At 46.3% G+C, this 17283-nt stretch overlaps 1 protein-coding gene across 2 annotated transcripts in view; it reads right to left on the reverse strand.

Moving 5' to 3' along the window:
- Nucleotides 1-17283, reverse strand: part of katnb1 (katanin p80 (WD repeat containing) subunit B 1) — a 74862-nt gene that overhangs the window by 24429 nt on the left and 33150 nt on the right. For both annotated transcript variants that reach the window (XM_038807014.1, XM_038807013.1), the window contains exons 8-11: nt 11102-11173; nt 8604-8754; nt 2590-2777; nt 1159-1292 (exon numbers count right to left, since the gene is read on the reverse strand). In XM_038807014.1, the coding sequence (XP_038662942.1) occupies nt 1159-1292; nt 2590-2777; nt 8604-8754; nt 11102-11173 (545 nt within the window). The remainder of the gene's footprint in view (nt 1-1158; nt 1293-2589; nt 2778-8603; nt 8755-11101; nt 11174-17283) is intronic.

A 17283-nucleotide genomic window follows, 5' to 3' on the forward strand; every position in this document is an offset into this window, starting at 1 on the left:
CTGGTGTCACATGTGGGCTAGACCAGGTAAGGATGACAGATTTCCTTTGCCAAAGGATATTATTTAGTGAACCAGATGAGTTTTTACAACAATCTACAATGGTTTCATGCTCATTATTAGATTTTTGCAAGATTTTTATTGAATTCAAATTTCAACATCAGCCATGATGGGATTCGAACCCCCCAAACTAATTGCTTCTACATCACACTGAGGTCAATTAGCATCCCATCACTCTTGACAATTCAGGCAGCAGTATTCTGGTATGTCTGGATAAAATGCACAACCAGATTCAGCTATGCAAACACATTTCAAAGGATTTCTGCAAATAGGAGAGTTTGGAAAGACAAAGGAAACATTGAAAATTAAACAAAAAGGGAGTTTGGTTGTCCTTAATAGTACATAGCTAAATGCATGGAGTATAGTGTATAACGCAGATGAGCTGATGGCACAGAGCGACATGTAGAAGCATATTTTTAGACATTAGTGATTAGATCAGCACTTGAAATGCCATTGCATACAAGGCTATGGACCAAGTGCTGGAAAATGGGATTAGAATTTGATGGTCAGTACAGACGCAATGGGCCAAAGAGCCTCTTTCCATGCTGTAAAAGTTGATGACTTGGAGAGTTAGGAAATGGCAGCTTAACATGCATGTTTCTAGGGCTTCGGACAAGATGGAAAAGGGATAACAAAGAGAGATGGAGTCGCAATATTGATTCAAAAAACAATTACAATTAAGGGATGAGATTTTAGAGGGATTATCAAAATGAGCAATTTGGGCTGAACGAAAGAACAAAGGGACAATCAAAGGGAGTATACTATACACCCCTAAACGGGCCAAGGGAACCATAGAGGCTTCAGTCTGCAGTAAGAAATGAGGCTCTTTGCCAACCAGCACAAATACAATGGGCCAAATGGCCTTCTCTATGTCATATCTATGCCTAGAATTTCGGTGAAAATAACACTCAATGTTCAACTGATAAGATCAATGAACTGATTGGCGGCCTTTACATATTTCCCAGATATGTCAGCGTTTCCAAAACGGGCTGATTCCAAAAAAACCTCAAGTCTTGAGCACAATAGTTCAAGCGAGTGGTTTTAATAATTGCATATTAAATATAAAGAATAAAGCTATGGAGAGATAGACATCTAACTGACCAATGGCATTTTGTGGCTGAAAAATCTCCTTGTATTCCTCTGGGTTTCGAATTTCTGCTGTTGATTCCTTGTCATCTTTCTCCTCTTCCGCGCTTGGAATGCGCCCTTCACTCTCTGGCTCCTCCTTCACTTTACTAAGGAGACAAAACAGTTTGCACTTGCTTATCCAGGGCTGGGGGAAGAATAGCTAAACTAGGTCAACTGGGGAAAGCTCCCAAAATGATCAGTGATGATTCTATCCAAAAGTATTGGAGTTCAGGGGTACGAAATATCAAATGTGTCTGCTGTCCCAATGATTTAATAAGATGATCAAAATCTCCCAGTGTTTAAAGCAGGTTTTCAATGAAGTACAAAATGTTGGCACGTTAACATTTTTATGCAATGAGAAAATGACATTTTTTTCCGCCACTGACATCTTAGTAAAATGCAATGACAACTAAACGACTTGGAGAAACAATTTGATGTACTTAATACCAAGCTGTCACATGAAGTAATGGAAAACAACTGAAATACTTATTGAGGTGCTTCACCGAAGCAGCCTACTGGCACATTGAATATTTTTGTCGCTATGGATATAAATCAGATGATCTGTTTCATAATGGTGTAAGTAGATAGAGCCTCAGGTAAACCTTACTTTAGGATGGATGGATGCAAAGGCTAACCCTGGACAGTCTTTTCATGCAACACAACATGTATACAATAATCTATCTCACAGTATTTTTTTCTTTTAAATATAGGGGCATGAGGCAGTATTGAAACAAATCACAAACTTGAAGCAAGTTGGATAATTAGTTGAAGGAAAAAATAATGTAATACAAGAACAGGTTCAGGACAAGGAATTAAAACTTATGTTGGGGATAACAGTGACACTGACTGGTTGGGTCCAATGACCTTTTATGTGTTGCAATTTCTATGTCATGATCCAGTGCTTACCATGACAAGCTATTCCTAGATGTAGAAATCTCAGAGGAATTACAAGCAAACTGACAAAGGAGGAATACCACAGTGGCAGTGAGAGGATTAACATAAGATATTGATGTGCCATGGGATGCTGAAGAAGTGATGAACTCTGATCAAAATAAACCAGCCCGTAATCTGGGTAAAATGCTGCTCTTTGTCGTACCAGCCTCAGAATAAAAGACAAAATTGTGACAATGAAAATCTCATCAGGCACAAGACTATTTCTGAAATAGTCAATGTGAAGACATGTGAGGAAAGCAGAAATACTTGTTCAATGTAGCTCTACTCTTCTCTAATATCAGTGTTCATTTTGGTCGAAAGCAGCTAGCTCAAAGCCAAACCAATGTCTGGTAATCAGAACTGTACAGAATCAGCAAATAAAGCAACAAAAATAATGGAAGTCTATATTTGAACAACGTTGAGTCAAAACAGGGGCTATTCTTTGCTACAACTGAACAAAAGTTGTTGTACCTTTGCGGTCTGCTACAGGTGGTTAGCGGACGCTCATAGTTGCGTCGGATCGCAGCTCCTTTTGTCACTGGCAAATTGAACAGTTTTTCATCCTCAACTACACCCTGGACAATAGAACCAGTCTTCTTCACCCGATTCAGATCCACTACAAACGTTGAAACGGTCACCTGACTAAACGAAGCTCCAATCTATAATGTAAACAAAGCACCAAGTGAATTGAAATAGAACTTTTGCAGTGAATGGTAGAATAGGGATTCTCAATTGTTTTACTTCTGAAATCCCCTCTCATAGATACATAGAACATATAGTGCAGAAGGGGACCATTCGGCCCTTTGAGTCTGCACCGACCCACTTAAGCCCTCACTTCCACCCTATCCCATAACCCACTAACCCCTCCTAACCTTTTTGGGCACTAAGGGCAATTTAGCATGGCCAATCCACCTGACCTTGCACGTCTTTGGAATGTGGGAGGAAACCGGAGCACCCGGAAGAAACCCACGCAGACACGGGGAGAGCATGCAGACTCCGCACAGACAGTGACCCAGCAGGGAATCGAACCTGGGAACCTGGCACTGTGAAGCGACAGTGCTAGCCACGTGTGCTACCAATATAAAATTCCAGAGTCCCTGTAACATAATCATAAAATTACATGTGTATATTTATTATTTTTGTTTTCCTAATTCAATGAGAAACTTTCTGACGTGGAGCAACAATTCTATCAAGGTGTGGGGCTACCTTCAATAAGCACATGCACATGTCATGGTCAATATTCATCCTGCATGTGCAGAATTTTATTTTCATTGGTGTCATTATTGAAACTTCCTCTTCACGCATGAATGTTGTATTAAATGGGACCAACAATTTTAATGTTTCAAAATACAGTGCCACAATACACACCTAACCCAAATCAAACCTGCTGGGTCAGAGTGCACTTGATATTCAGGACGGAGTGCAAAGCATCAAATATTTTTCTGGAAATTCCTGCACTGCCTGAGGCATTTCTGCCTTATCATTGTGAAGGGGCATGAAGAGTTGTGGAAGCTCCAGTGCAGTCAATGTTTAACATATCTCAGACATCCATATAACAATGTTACCTACCAGGAGCTCAACAATTCCCAGCACTCCTCTGCAACACGTCACAAAACTGTACTGTTCATCAAAAAGTGAGACAATTCAGTCCCTTCCCCATTTCCATTTATTGCACTACCATTATGGCACAGGAGACCATCAGCCCGTTGTGTTTGTACCAGCTCTCTGCAAGAGGAATTCACCTAGTGTCACACCCCGGCCTTTACCCGTATCTCTGAACATTTCCTCTTGAAAGACAATTGAATCTGCCTCCAGTACATTCCTGAGCAGTGCATTCCTTATGTTGCCATTGTTTATTTTACCAATCACCTTATCGGTGTCATCTGGTTCTTCTCTCCATGTGCTGTCAAATGACTCAATTTTGAATACTTCCATCAAATCTCTTCTCAACCTTCTCTTCTCCAAGGGGAATAGGCCTGGATTCTCCAATCTATCCAGGTAACTGAAGTTCCTCATCCCTGGAATTATCCTCATGAAACATTTCTGCACCCTCTTTAATGTCCTCACGTACGTAAAAGTGTGATGCCCAGAACTATATGCAATTTAACTAGTGTTTAATACAGATTTTAACTCCTATATATTAAAGTCGAGGATCCAGTATGCCTTTTGAACAGAGCATGCTCTCTACCTGCGTTGCCACCTTCAATGACCTGTGCACAAATAGCCCAGGTCCCTCTGCTCTGCCACGCATTAGAATTGCACTCTTTATTTTATATAGCCTCTGCTCAATCTTCCTGCCAAAATGTTTTATTTCTTTTGCAACAGGCCTGTTTCTATCTAAAACTACTTTTGTGTTACTTTAATTTTCAATATAGGTTTAATTTCACTCAAAGCCAGTTCTCTGTGTTATGTTGAATCCTCTCTGCTGCCAAACACAGCAGGAAACTATTGATGTTCCAGCAATGCTGATTCCCCTCCCAATCTGACAATGGCCTGATTTCTAGACTAAATGGGAACAAGGAAAAAAGAAAATCAATGGGAAAACACCTAGGTGAGCCAAAGATTCTGCCAAAGATGTCCAGTACTCAATATGTTGCACATGTCCTTGTTTTCCTCCTCATAATAATACCCCCTGGATCTGCATCTATTCAACTGATTTCTTTCAGAATCTTAAAAGATTCAAATCATATCTCAAAATTAATTTCTTCCAATAAGATTAGATTTAGTTATTTTTAGCATCTACTCAGTTCAGCTGGTTCAAGACTAAATCTTATTTGAACCCTTTCCATTGGCCGACCTAATTTTTCCTGAATTATGGCCACAAAGAACAAGTGGTAATTATGTCATGTGCCTCAGGTCTCTGCTTCATACACAATGGAATACGTTGAAATTTTGTGACTACTGTTACATAAGAAAATGCAGACAGGATATCATTACTAAGATACGAATGAGCAGCATTTTGTTTTTTGATGATAGCGGTTAAGATTCTTTGATTCAGTCTCCACCCACATCCCTCTCCACATCTTCGTTCCTTCTGTATCCAGGCCTAAAAGAACTCTTCCCCATAGCTCACTAGAACTATCCTTTCAAATTCCCAATTTAAAAAATTTTTTTTTTTTTTTTTTTAGAGAAATACAGCACAGGACAGGCCCTTCGGCCCACGATGTTGTGCCGAACTTTGTCCTAGGTTAATCATAGATCGTAGAATTTTGGACACGAAGGGAAATTTATCATGGCCAATCCACCCAACCTGCACATCTTTGGACTGTGGGAGGAAACAGGAGTACCCGGAGGAAACCCACGCACACACGGGGAGGATGTGCAGACTCCACACAGTGACTCAAGCCGAAATCGAACCTGGGACCCTGGAGCTGTGAAGCAATTGTGCTATCCACAATGCTACCGTGTTGCCCTTAAGAAGAAATTAATCTACACTCCATTATTCTACCCTAATCCATGTACCTATCCAATAGCCGCTTGAAGGTCCCTAACGTTTCTGACTCAACTACTTCCACAGGCAGTGCATTCCATGCCCCCACTACTCTCTGGGTAAAGAACCTACCTCTGATATCCCCCCTATATCTTCCACCATTTACCTTAAATTTATGTCCCCTTGGAATGGTTTGTTCCACCTGGGGAAAAAAGTCTCTGACTGTCTACTCTATCTATTCCCCTGATCATCTTATAAACCTCTATCAAGTCGCCCCTCATCCTTCTCCGTTCTAATGAGAAAAGGCCTAGCACCCTCAACCTTTCCTCGTAAGACCTATTCTCCATTCCAGGCAACATCCTGGTAAATCTCCTTTGCACCTTTTCCAAAGCTTCCACAACCTTCCTAAAATGAGGTGACCAGAACTTCACACAGTACTCCAAATGTGGCCTGACCAAGGTTTTGTACAGCTGCATCATCAGCTCACGGCTCTTAAATTCAATCCCTCTGCTAATGAACGCTAGCACACCATAGGCCTTCTTCACAGCTCTATCCACTTGAGTGGCAACTTTCAAAGATCTACGAACATAGACCCCAAGATCCCTCTGCTCCTCTACATTGCCAAGAACCCTGCCATTAACCCTGTATTCCGCATTCATATTTGTCCTTCCAAAATGGACAACCTCACACTTGTCAGGGTTAAACTCCATCTCCCACTTCTCAGCCCAGCTCTGCATCCTATCTATGTCTCTTTGCAGCCGACAACAGCCCTCCTCACTATCCACAACTCCACCAAGCTTCGTATCATCTGCAAATTTACTAACCCACCCTTCAACTCCCTCATCCAAGTCGTTAATGAAAATCACAAACAGCAGAGGACCCAGAACTGATCCCTGCGGTACACCACTGGTAATTGGGCTCCAGGCTGAATATTTGCCATCCACTACCACTCTCTGACTTCTATTGGTTAGCCAGTTCATTATCCAACTGGCTAAATTTCCCACTATCCCATGCCTCCTTACTTTCTGCATAAGCCTACCATGGGGAACCTTATCGAATGCCTTACTAAAATCCATGTACACTACATCCACTGCTTTACGTTCATCCACATGCTTGGTCACCTCCTCAAAGAAGTCAATAAGACTTGTGAGGCACGACCTACCCCTCACAAATCCGTGCTGACTATCCCTAATCAAGCAGATGCTCAGAAATCCTATCCCTCAGTACCCTTTCCATTACTTTGCCTACCACTGAAGTAAGACTGTAATTCCCAGGGTTATCCCTATTCCCTTTTTTGAACAGGGGCACGACATTCACCACTCTCCAATCCCCTGGTACCACCCATGTTGACAGAGAGGATGAAAATATTATTGCCAACGGCTCTGCAATTTCATTTCTTGCTTCCCATAGAATCCTTGGATATATCCCGTCAGGCCCAGGGGACTTGTCCATCCTCAAGTTTTTCAAAACGCCCAACACATCTTCCTTCCAAACAAGTATCTCCTCGAGCTTACCAGTCTGTTTCACACTGTCCTCTCCAACAATATGGCCCCTCTCGTTTGTAAATACTGAAGAAAAGTACTTGTTCAATACCTCTCCTATCTCTTCAGACTCAATACACAATCTCCCGCTACTGTCCTTGATCGGACCTACCCTCGCTCTAGTCATTCTCATATTTATCACATTGTCAAGCCTTTGGCCCTCTAGTCACCTAATAATATTAATTGTTATTATTGTCACAAGTAGGCTTACATTAACATGGCAATGAAGTCACTGCGAAAATCCGTTAGTCACCACACTTCGGTGCTTGTTCAGGTATGCTGAGGGAGAATTCAGAATGTCCAAATTACCTAACAGCACGTCATTCAGGACATGCTGGAGGAAACCGGAGCACCCGGAAGAAACCCTCGCAGCCAAGGGGAGAACGTGCAGACTCTGCACAGACAGTGACCCAAGCCGGGAATTGAACCTGGGGCCCTGGGACTGTGAAGCAACAGTGTTAACCACTGTGCTACCGTGCCACCCCCACTGTGCTACCATGTCGCCTTGCATTCGTGCACCTATAAATCTGCTCAACCATGTTCTCAGCTCCATCTTCGACAGTTTAGTGCCTGTTAAAATCATTTCTATCTCTCACCCAGTGTGGCCCTCACCTCTGCTCCTTAAATCCAAGGGAAGCAGACATGGACAATTATGGTGGACTAATTTAGCCATTCGCCATCAGATCTGGTTGGACCACATCAAGCTCTGTCCTGCTCTCATCTGTACGCACAGGCTTCATTTCGCTACCCTCGCCAACGCTCTGACAACTGTCTGGGGCCGAGCCAAACTGTTCACTACCCACTGTGTGATACCTGACCCCAAGATGAACTTTCAACCACATTGGTACACAGTCAGCAAGACCGCGATAACATCTCAGCTCAGCCACTGCAGAGACCCTCATTCATGCCTTTTCTACCACCAGAATTGATTATCCTCAAGCAGTCCTGGCCCGCCTCCCACATTTTACCCTCCCGAGGTCATCCAAAATGCTGCTACCCATGTCCTAACTCACACCAAATGATATTCATCCATTACCCCTGTGCTCACTGACCTACGCTGATTTTAGATTAAACGACGTCTTGATTTTGTTTCATCCCTACAACCCAAAGATGTGCAGGTTAGGTGGATTGGCCACGCTAAATTGCCCCTTAATTGGAAAAAATAATAATAATTGGGTACTCTAAAGTTACTTTAAAAAAGCAATGACTTGATTTTAAAATTCTGATCCTCGTTTCCAAATCTCTCCATGGCTTGGCCCCTCCCTATCTCTGTAATCTCCTCCAGTTCCACAACCCTCTGAGATTTGTGCACTGGTAATTTACCGATATCCTTACAAATCTCAATATACATGCTTCCATCATTCATCTATTACTTTCTTTCTATTTTCTCAGCTGAGCGATTTCCTCTTGGCATCATAATTCTTATTAACACCAATATATGCTGCACCATTTAAGGATTGGGATTTATCTGGGCAGTTCTTGCAGCTCTATACACATGCATGTGCAAAACATACCAATTGATTGGAACAGATGGCAAGGTCTGCTGCTCTACCCCAGTTAACTGGCAGTACATCAAAACACCGGGGAGGTTCCCAGCCATAGACATGCAGCGAATCCTGAGAACCACTGTACAGACAAGAGCCATCTGGGTTGAATAAGATGCACCTTGAATAAAAGAAGAATGAGAAGACAAAGGCATTAACTGCAGAATATTTTCCTTAGCTGAAACTCATTAATTCCTCACAATTATTTCAAAGCTGCATCAATCTCATGGTATTATATGGCAACTGGAGCAAATTATTTCATTCTTGCCCCAAATGAATTCATCAGGACATGAACAGTGGTTAAAATTTACACTCAACAGAAGAGGGCACCCTTTATCAAAGCATACTTAGTCAACAGAACATCGTACTACTAGCGCAGGGTTAAGACACTACAGTTAGCCTCATTAGTCCGGGGCTGAAAATTGGGAGTGGAGGAAATTAATATGGATTCCCAATTACAAGCACAAAGCCCTACTGCAAAGATCATGTATATGAATGCAAGGCGAGGGCAGGATCAGTTTTGACTGTGCTGTTAACCCCTGCAAACAGCTTGCCAATACCAAGCATCCTAGGCTAATTGCAGTCACGTGAACAAACTATTGGCAGGATGCATGGAAAATAACACTGCATGAATCACAAGCTTCAGAAGGTAGAAAATGGGGGGCAGAAAATACATTTTGCACATATGTCAGCCAACAGAATAGGCCATCCAATACTGGAAGAAAACAGCAGGCCAGAACTACTACAAAAACAAAATACTGTACATACTGTCATTTGAGAGTACCTTTACGAAATGGGTGTTTATCAGTGATGTCAGAGTGTGGATGGAGCTGGGCTGTCTGTCAGTTTTCGGCTGTTTGTTGCAGGGTGTGTTTTAGTTCTGTTTTCAGTGTTGTAGCTGAAGCCAGACAAAGCAGGTGTACTGCTGTTTTCTCTGCCATGAAAAGACTATCTCTTGATCATTTGGTGAATTCAGAATTATAAATGCTCTTAGTAGTGAATGTAAACCTGACGTGCTTCTGTTAAAAGATGTTTCTTTTGTCTTCTGGATGTTGTTTGGGAGGTTATTAAGGATTACTTAGTGTTGTATTCTTTGGGGGTTGTATTTGAATTGATGGTTGCTAAGATGTTCACTGTATGTTTTAAAAAGGTTAACTTGAGTTCATAGAATAAACATTGTTGTGCTTTAAAAAATGCTTTTTGATTTCTGCTGTACCACACCTGCAGAATGGGCCCTGTGCTCCCCATACCACAATCTATTAATAATTGTGGGTCAGGTGAACTCCATGATATACTTTGGGGTTCTCTAAACCCTGGCCCATAACAATATTCCTGTAAAATCCAATCTCAGAAGTCCATCCCATGATTTTCGGCGGAAATTTTGTACTTTTCCATATACCTCATGAGAATCAACCCTAGGTTTTCAGTGGTCAAAGCCCAGACGTTTCAGCACCAAAGAATAATTCTGGAGATGTTAATTATTAAATTTCATGGTAAATGTATAAATGTTAATGAAATTGAGGATCAATTAATAATGTATTAAAACATATATGCCAGATCATTAATATGGGTGAAATATACATTTTATATAATGTTAGAAAATAAATCAATTTAGATAGTTCATATGAATTATTTGTTTAAATAAATTTGGAGTACCCAATTATTTTTTTCCCAAATAAGGGAGAATGTAGAGTGGCTAATCCACCTAACCTGCACATCTTTGGGGTTGTGGGGGTGAGACCCATGCAGACATGGGGAGAATGTGCAAACTCAACATAGACAGTGACCGCGACCGGGATCGATCCCGGGTCCTCAGCACCATAGGCAGCAGTGCTAACCATTGTGCTACCGTGCAAGCCCCAATTATTATGAATTCTTGACTGTTATTAGTTTTTACTTTATTCCATTGTAATAGTTTATTTAAAGATTTAATTTGGGGCCAAATCAAGCACATATATCACCCTTTGGAAATATAAAAAAATCAACCCCATTGGCTTTAGGCCTAAAAGAATGGTCTTAAAAATGTGTCACGTGAATATGGTTCTGCAGATGCAGTAAATCTGGAATAAAACAGAAAATGTCGGAGAAATTCAGGTTAGGCAGCATCTATGGAAGCAGAAACAGTTAATATTTCAGTTTGATGACCTTCTGATAAAAGGTTATCGACCTGGGTTATCGAACGGAAACATTAACTTTTGTTTCGCTCTCCACAGATACTGCCTGACCTGCTGAGTATTTCCAGCATTTTTCACTTCTTTTTTAGGTTAAAACAACCTTTGTTGGCACATTTGTAGTATGGACACATTATCACCAATGCACTAAATGTAAATTTCCAAAGTTCAAAACAACCAAAGGGCTTACATCCAACACACAATCCAGCACCATACACACATTTACAGTTTCCGAGAAACCATTAGCTGCAATGCCATTAATAAACATAACAACCCTCTCAACATAACCCCTCATACCTGACAGGTGTGCTCTCTACTTCCGTGCAGCTCACCATCTTAAATTTTTCTAGATCCCAAAATTTTATCGTTCTGAAAGTAGGGGAAAAACAAAGAGACATACATTGTTATGGAACATTAATGCAAAGTATGAACTGTCTTTCCAATTATTATTGTATCCATATGCAAGCTCCCTTTAGATTAGATGAATCAAGAAAATTATATCTACACATATGTATTTCAACATGAAAGTTCATCCAGATTTTACAATTTTACAACAGTCCTCTGGCTTCAATTATTTATCTGGTTTTCCTACATCACTCCGCCAACACATTTATCATTTCTGAAATAAGAACAATTCATGAATTGCATTGACAAGTGAGTGAATCAATAGTTCATCCCTACGACTTCCGGTGGCAGCCATGCGCGGGTAGGTCGCGTTTTCAGCAGCTCCCGCCGCTAATGGACCCTTTCAAGAAGCTTTGACAGCCCCTTTTCGGCACAAATCGGCAGGCAAACGGCGCTAGAAGGCTCCCCACAGTAGTTTATGGAGGGGACCAGGAGCAGGATGGCCAAACAAACGAGCGGCAAGAACAGGCGCGGGAACAGAAAATGGCGGCTGGCTTGGATCAGGCAGCGTGGGCCCAGTGGTCGCGGGAACAGCAGGAGTTCCTTAGAAGTTGCTTTGCTGACCTGAAAACGGAGATGCTGGCTCCAATGAAGGACTCAATGGAGAAGATGGTTGAGACCCAGAAAATGCAGGAGAAGGCGATCAAGGAGATTGAGAAAAAGGTCTTGGATAACGAGGACGAGATACTGGGCCTGGCCGTCAGGGTGGAGGCGCACTACGCCCTACATAAGAGGCGGCAGGAGAGGCTGGAAGACCTTGAAAACCAGTCCAGGAGGCAAAACCTGCGCATTCTGGGCCTACCTGAGGGTGCAGAAGGGTCAGACGCTAGCGCATTCGTGACCACGTTACTGGGGACCCTGATGGGGTCAGGAGTCTTCCCTCGGCCTCTGGAACTGGATGGGGCGCACAGAGTCCTTGCAAGGAAGCCCAAAAACGAATGATCCGCCGATGGCCATAGTGGTATGGTTCCACCGCTTCTCGGATAAGGAACGAGTCTTGCGATGGGCTAAAAAGGAGCGGAGCAGCAGGTGGGAGAACAGCGTAATCCGCATCTACCAGGACCTGGGAGCATAACTGGCCAAGAGGCGCACTGGATTCAACCGGGCTAAGGCGGCCCCCACAGCAAAGGGGTGAAGTTCGGGCTGTTGCATCCGGCAAGGCTGTGGGTCACGTATCAAGACCGCCACCATTACTTTGATACACCGGACGAGGCATGGAACTTTATCATGCAAGAAAAGTTAGACTCAACCTAAAGGAAAGCCACACTGGGACGTTACTCTGCTGGGGATGGTAATTGCCGAGTAGCCGGAGGGAGCGACATTATGTTGTTTCCTCTTATTTTTGTTTGTTCCCTGTGTCTTAGGCCATGTTTCCCACTTTTGTAGAGCTCGGCCGCAGAGGGAGGAGAGGGGCCCGACACATAGGGCTGCTCTCCTGGCAGCCGGAGAAGTTTCTTTTGTGGGGCCGGGTTTGTGCCCGGGGTTTGTTGTTGTTTCGTGGGGAGAAGGGGTGGGAAATGTTCTTTGGGGGCCATTGAAGCAGATAAGCTGGGCTTTCCACAGGGAAGGAGGGGCCCAAAAAAACGAGGCATCTGACTAATCGGAGACAGAGGCGGGAACGGCCAGGGTCAGCTGACTCACGGAAGAGTAATGGGGGAGAGCCAGTGTTAAGCAGGTGCTTGACTTCGGGGTTTGGGATCACGGGGCTGCAGGCGAGGTGGTGGGGGGTTAGCCCCCCATCCAGGCTGATCACGTGGAATGTGCCGGTCAAGAGGGCTCGTGTGTTCTCGCACCTAAAGGGGTTAAAGGCAGGCGTAGCCATGCTACAGAAGACGCACCTAAAACGTGCAGACCAAATAAGATTGAGAAATGGGTGAGTGGGCCAGGTGATCCATTCAGGGCTGGATTCAAAGACCAGAGGAGTGGCAGTCCTGATCAGCAAATGGGTGGCTTTTGACACAGGGAATATTGTGGCTGACAAGGGGGGGGCAGATACATACTGGTTAGTGGGAAGCTGCAGGGTACTCAGGTGGTGCTAGTGAACGTTTACGCCCCGAACTGGGACGATGTGGAATTTATGACATGCACACTGGGTAAAATTCCGGACTTAGACTCACAATCTGATTATGGGGGGTGATTTCAACACAGTCATAGACCCTGTATTGGACCTGTCAAACCCCAGGTCGGGAAAGCAACCAGCGGCGGCTAAAGAACTGAGGGGATTTATGGAACAGGTGGGGGGCGTAGACCCATGGAGATTCACATGACCGAGGGCGAAGGAGTTCTTTTTCTTTTCCCATGTCCACAAGGTTTACTCCCGTATAGATTTCTTTGTGATGAGCAGGGCGCTAATCCCTGGGGTGGAGGGGCCAGAATACTCGGCCATTGCAGTCTCCGATCATGCTCCACATTGAGTGGATTTGCGTCTTGGGGTGGCGAGAGGTTGGTCCCCACTATGGAGGCTAGATGTGGGGCTGCTGGCAGACGACGAGGTTTGTGGGCTGATAAGGAGGAACATTAAAAACTACCTGGAAACAATAGAAGAGGAGAGCGGGCTGCAGAAGATGAGAGTGTGGGAGGCCAGCAGGTGAGGAGGAAGGAGAGAGAGACGGAGGAAAGGAGGAAGCTGACCTGCAGGGTAAGATGGCGGACCCACGGACCTTCCTTCCTCCAGGACAAAGGGAAAAAGAAAAAGTTTGGAGTTGCTGAGGAGGGACAGCTTGGACCCACTTCAGATGCCCAGGAGGTAAAATTGAAGGAGCTGGGCGAAGGAAAGCGGCAGCGGAGGTGCTGAGGAGCGGGCTGCGGCATATGGAACAGCGGGATTCCAGAAGGCAGAAGAAGAAGGAGAAAAAGGGACAGAGACAAGGACCGGAAGAAAATTACCTGGGACCTAAGATGGCGGACACACGGAACCCGGATTCAGCAATCCAGCTGGCGCTGGATAACATGCTCCAGGTAATGAAGTCCAGTTTTGAAGCGCTGAAGCGGGACAGCTTGGACCCAATCCAGAAAGCGGTGGATCAGCTGAACCAGAGGCTGGACGCCCAGGATGTTAAAGTCAAGGAGCTGGGAGAAGCGGTGGAGGAGCAGGCGGATGCGCAAACGGTTGCAGCGCTGGAAGTGGACGGCCTGAAAGAGCGGCAGAGAAGACTGCTGGACAGAGTGGAGGAGCTGGAGAAGAGAGCCCGCAGGAACAATCTGAGGATGGTCGGCCTCCCGGAGGGGGCGGAGGGAGCTGATGCTGCAGCGTTTGTAGCAGACCTGCTGAAGCAGCTGATGGGGGCCGAAGCCTTTCCGCGACCGCTGGAGCTGGAGGGGGCACACAGGGTGCAGGCAAGGCAGGGGCGGCTGGGCGGACCCCCCCCGCCCGATGGTGATTAGGTTCCACAGGTTCGTGGACAAGGAGCGGGTGCTGCAGTGGGCAAAGAGCGCCAGGAGCAGCACGTGGAATAACAGTGTGCTCCGCATCTATCAGGACCTAAGCCAGGAGGTGGCTCGGCGGCAAGCAGCCTTTAAGAATGTCAAGGAGGTGCTGTTCAAGAAGCACGTGAAGTTTGGTCTGCTGTTCCCAGCTCGGCTATGGGTCACGCACCAGGGTCAACACCACTACTTTTCCGAGCCCGAAGAAGCGATGGATTTTGTGAGGGACCGGGGGCTGGTCCCGAAAGGAGGCCCCAAGGACGCGAGTTAGGGCCCGAGGATTTCTGTGGGGAGGAACGCCGAATGTGCCTGGACTGCTGCTCAACGGTTTGCAGGGCCAATGGGGCCAAGCGGAACATTTGAGACTCTTTCCTTTGTTCATGGACATTTATGTGCTTTTTCTCTTTTTTCTATGTTTTTTCCCTTTTTTTTTTTCTGTTTGGGCTTTTTGTGCAGCTCGCGGAAGACACTGGAGCCGGCTTGCCCCAGTGGGTGGGGAGGAGGGCGGGGAAACAAGGGGAATGGGACAGGAAGGCGCCGGAGTGTTGAGTCACCGGGCTAGCAGATTGGCTAGTCAAGGAAGTCAGATGGGGGGGAAAGCTACAGCCAGTAGATGGCAGGGGTGGGGGTATCGGGGGATGGGGTTAGGGGAGGGGGGGGTTGTTCTGCTGACGGGAGAGGGACTTGAAATAGGCACTGGAAAGGAGGTCGAGGGTGGAGGCAGCTATAGGGCGGGCCAGGAAGGGCGCGACGCACGGGTCAGGGGCCGGCCCGAGAAAGGCTATGGCTGACCGGCGGGGTGGGGGGGGGGGGGGGGGGGGGGGGGGTGGGATGTGCCCCCCGACCAGGCTGATCACCTGGAACGTCAAGGGACTGAATGGGCCGGTTAAGAGGGCGCGGGTGTTCGCGCACTTGCGGGCCCTGAGGGCGGACGTAATTATGTTGCAGGAGACACATCTGAAAGTGTCAGACCAGACCAGGCTAAGGAAGGGCTGGATTAGCCAGGTCTTCCACTCGGACTTGGACTCGAAGTCCAGAGGGATGGCAATCATGATCAACAAGCGCGTGCAATTTGAGGCAGAGGGCATATCCGCAGACAGTGGGGGGCAGATACCTGATGGTACGGGGCAGGCTGGAGGGGAGAAGAGTGGTGCTGGTGAATATATATGCCCCGAACTGGGATGACGTGGACTTCATTAAAAGAGTGCTGGGGAAGATCCCGGACTTGGATTCTCGCAGGCTAATAATGGGAGGGGACTTTAACATGGTCCTTGACCCGACTTTGGATCGGTCGTGTCCCAGAACGGGTAGACTCTCAGCAATGGCAAGGGAGCTGAAAGGGTTTATGGAGCAAATGGGGGCAGTGGACCCCTGGAGAGAGGGACAGCCAACAGGAAGGGGCTACTCGTTTTACTCGCACGTCCACAAAGTATATTCCAGGATAGATTTCTTTGTGCTAAGCAGGGACTGTAGGGGGGAGGTAAAGAACACGGAATACTCAGCAATTACCATTTCAGACCATGCCCCGCATTGGGTGGACCTGCAGTTCGGGGGAGCGAGTTATCAACGCCCGCAATGGAGGCTAGATGTGGGACTGCTGTCGGAGGAGGGGATCTGCGAGAGGCTTCGGAAATGTATAAAAAATTACCTGCAGGTGAATGACACTGGGGAGGTCTCAGCGGCGACCGTGTGGGAGGCGCTAAAGGCAGTAGTGCGGGGGGGAGCTGATTTCAATTGGGGCCCATAGAGCCAAGGCAGACCGGGCAGAGATGGATAGATTGGTCAGGGAAATGGGCCGGATAGATGAAGAGCACGCGGAGTCCCCGGGGGAGGTATTACTCAGGGAGAGGCAGAGGGTACAGGCGGAACTGGGGGCACTATCCACGAGCAGGGCCGTGGAACAGCTTAGGAAGGCGAGGGGAGTGGTGTACGAGTATGGGGAAAAGGCTAGCAGACTGTTAGCGCAGCAACTTAGGAGGAGGGAGGCGGCCAGGGAAATAGGTAGAGTGAGGGACGAGGGGGGGCACAAAGTGGAGGATCCGGTAGAATTGAATAGGGTATTCCGGGACTTCTATCGTAAGCTGTATACTTCGGAGCCGCCAGAAGAACCGGAGGGGATGAAAAGGTTTCTGGATGGGTTAACATTCCCAACAGTTGGGGGGGGGGGCGAGTGGAAGAGCTGGGGGCCCCGATTAGAGTAGAGGAGGTATTGGGGGGCCTAAAGGCCATGCAGTCGGGGAAGTCCCCGGGGCCGGATGGATACCCAGTAGAGTTTTATAGGAAGTTCTCGGAGCTGGTGGGCCCAGTCTTGGCGAGGGTTTTCAATGAGGCAAGGGACAGAGGGACCCTGCCGCCGACGATGTCACAAGCCACCATATCTCTGATATTAAAGCGGGGTAAAGACCCGGAGGTGTGCGGGTCCTACAGGCCAATCTCCCTGATTAATGTAGATGCCAAGCTCCTGGCAAAGGTACTGGCGGGTAGAATGGAGGACTGTGTACCGCAGGTGATTGGGGAGGATCAAACGGGGTTCGTGAAAGGTAGGCAGCTGGCGGCCAATCTGAGGAGATTGCTCAATGTGATAATGATGCCCCCGGCGGGTAGAGAGGTGGAGGTAGTGGTGGCTATGGACGCCGAGAAGGCCTTTGACC

Source organism: Scyliorhinus canicula, chromosome 9, assembly GCF_902713615.1.
Source record: "Scyliorhinus canicula chromosome 9, sScyCan1.1, whole genome shotgun sequence".
NCBI classification, from domain to species: domain Eukaryota; kingdom Metazoa; phylum Chordata; class Chondrichthyes; order Carcharhiniformes; family Scyliorhinidae; genus Scyliorhinus; species Scyliorhinus canicula.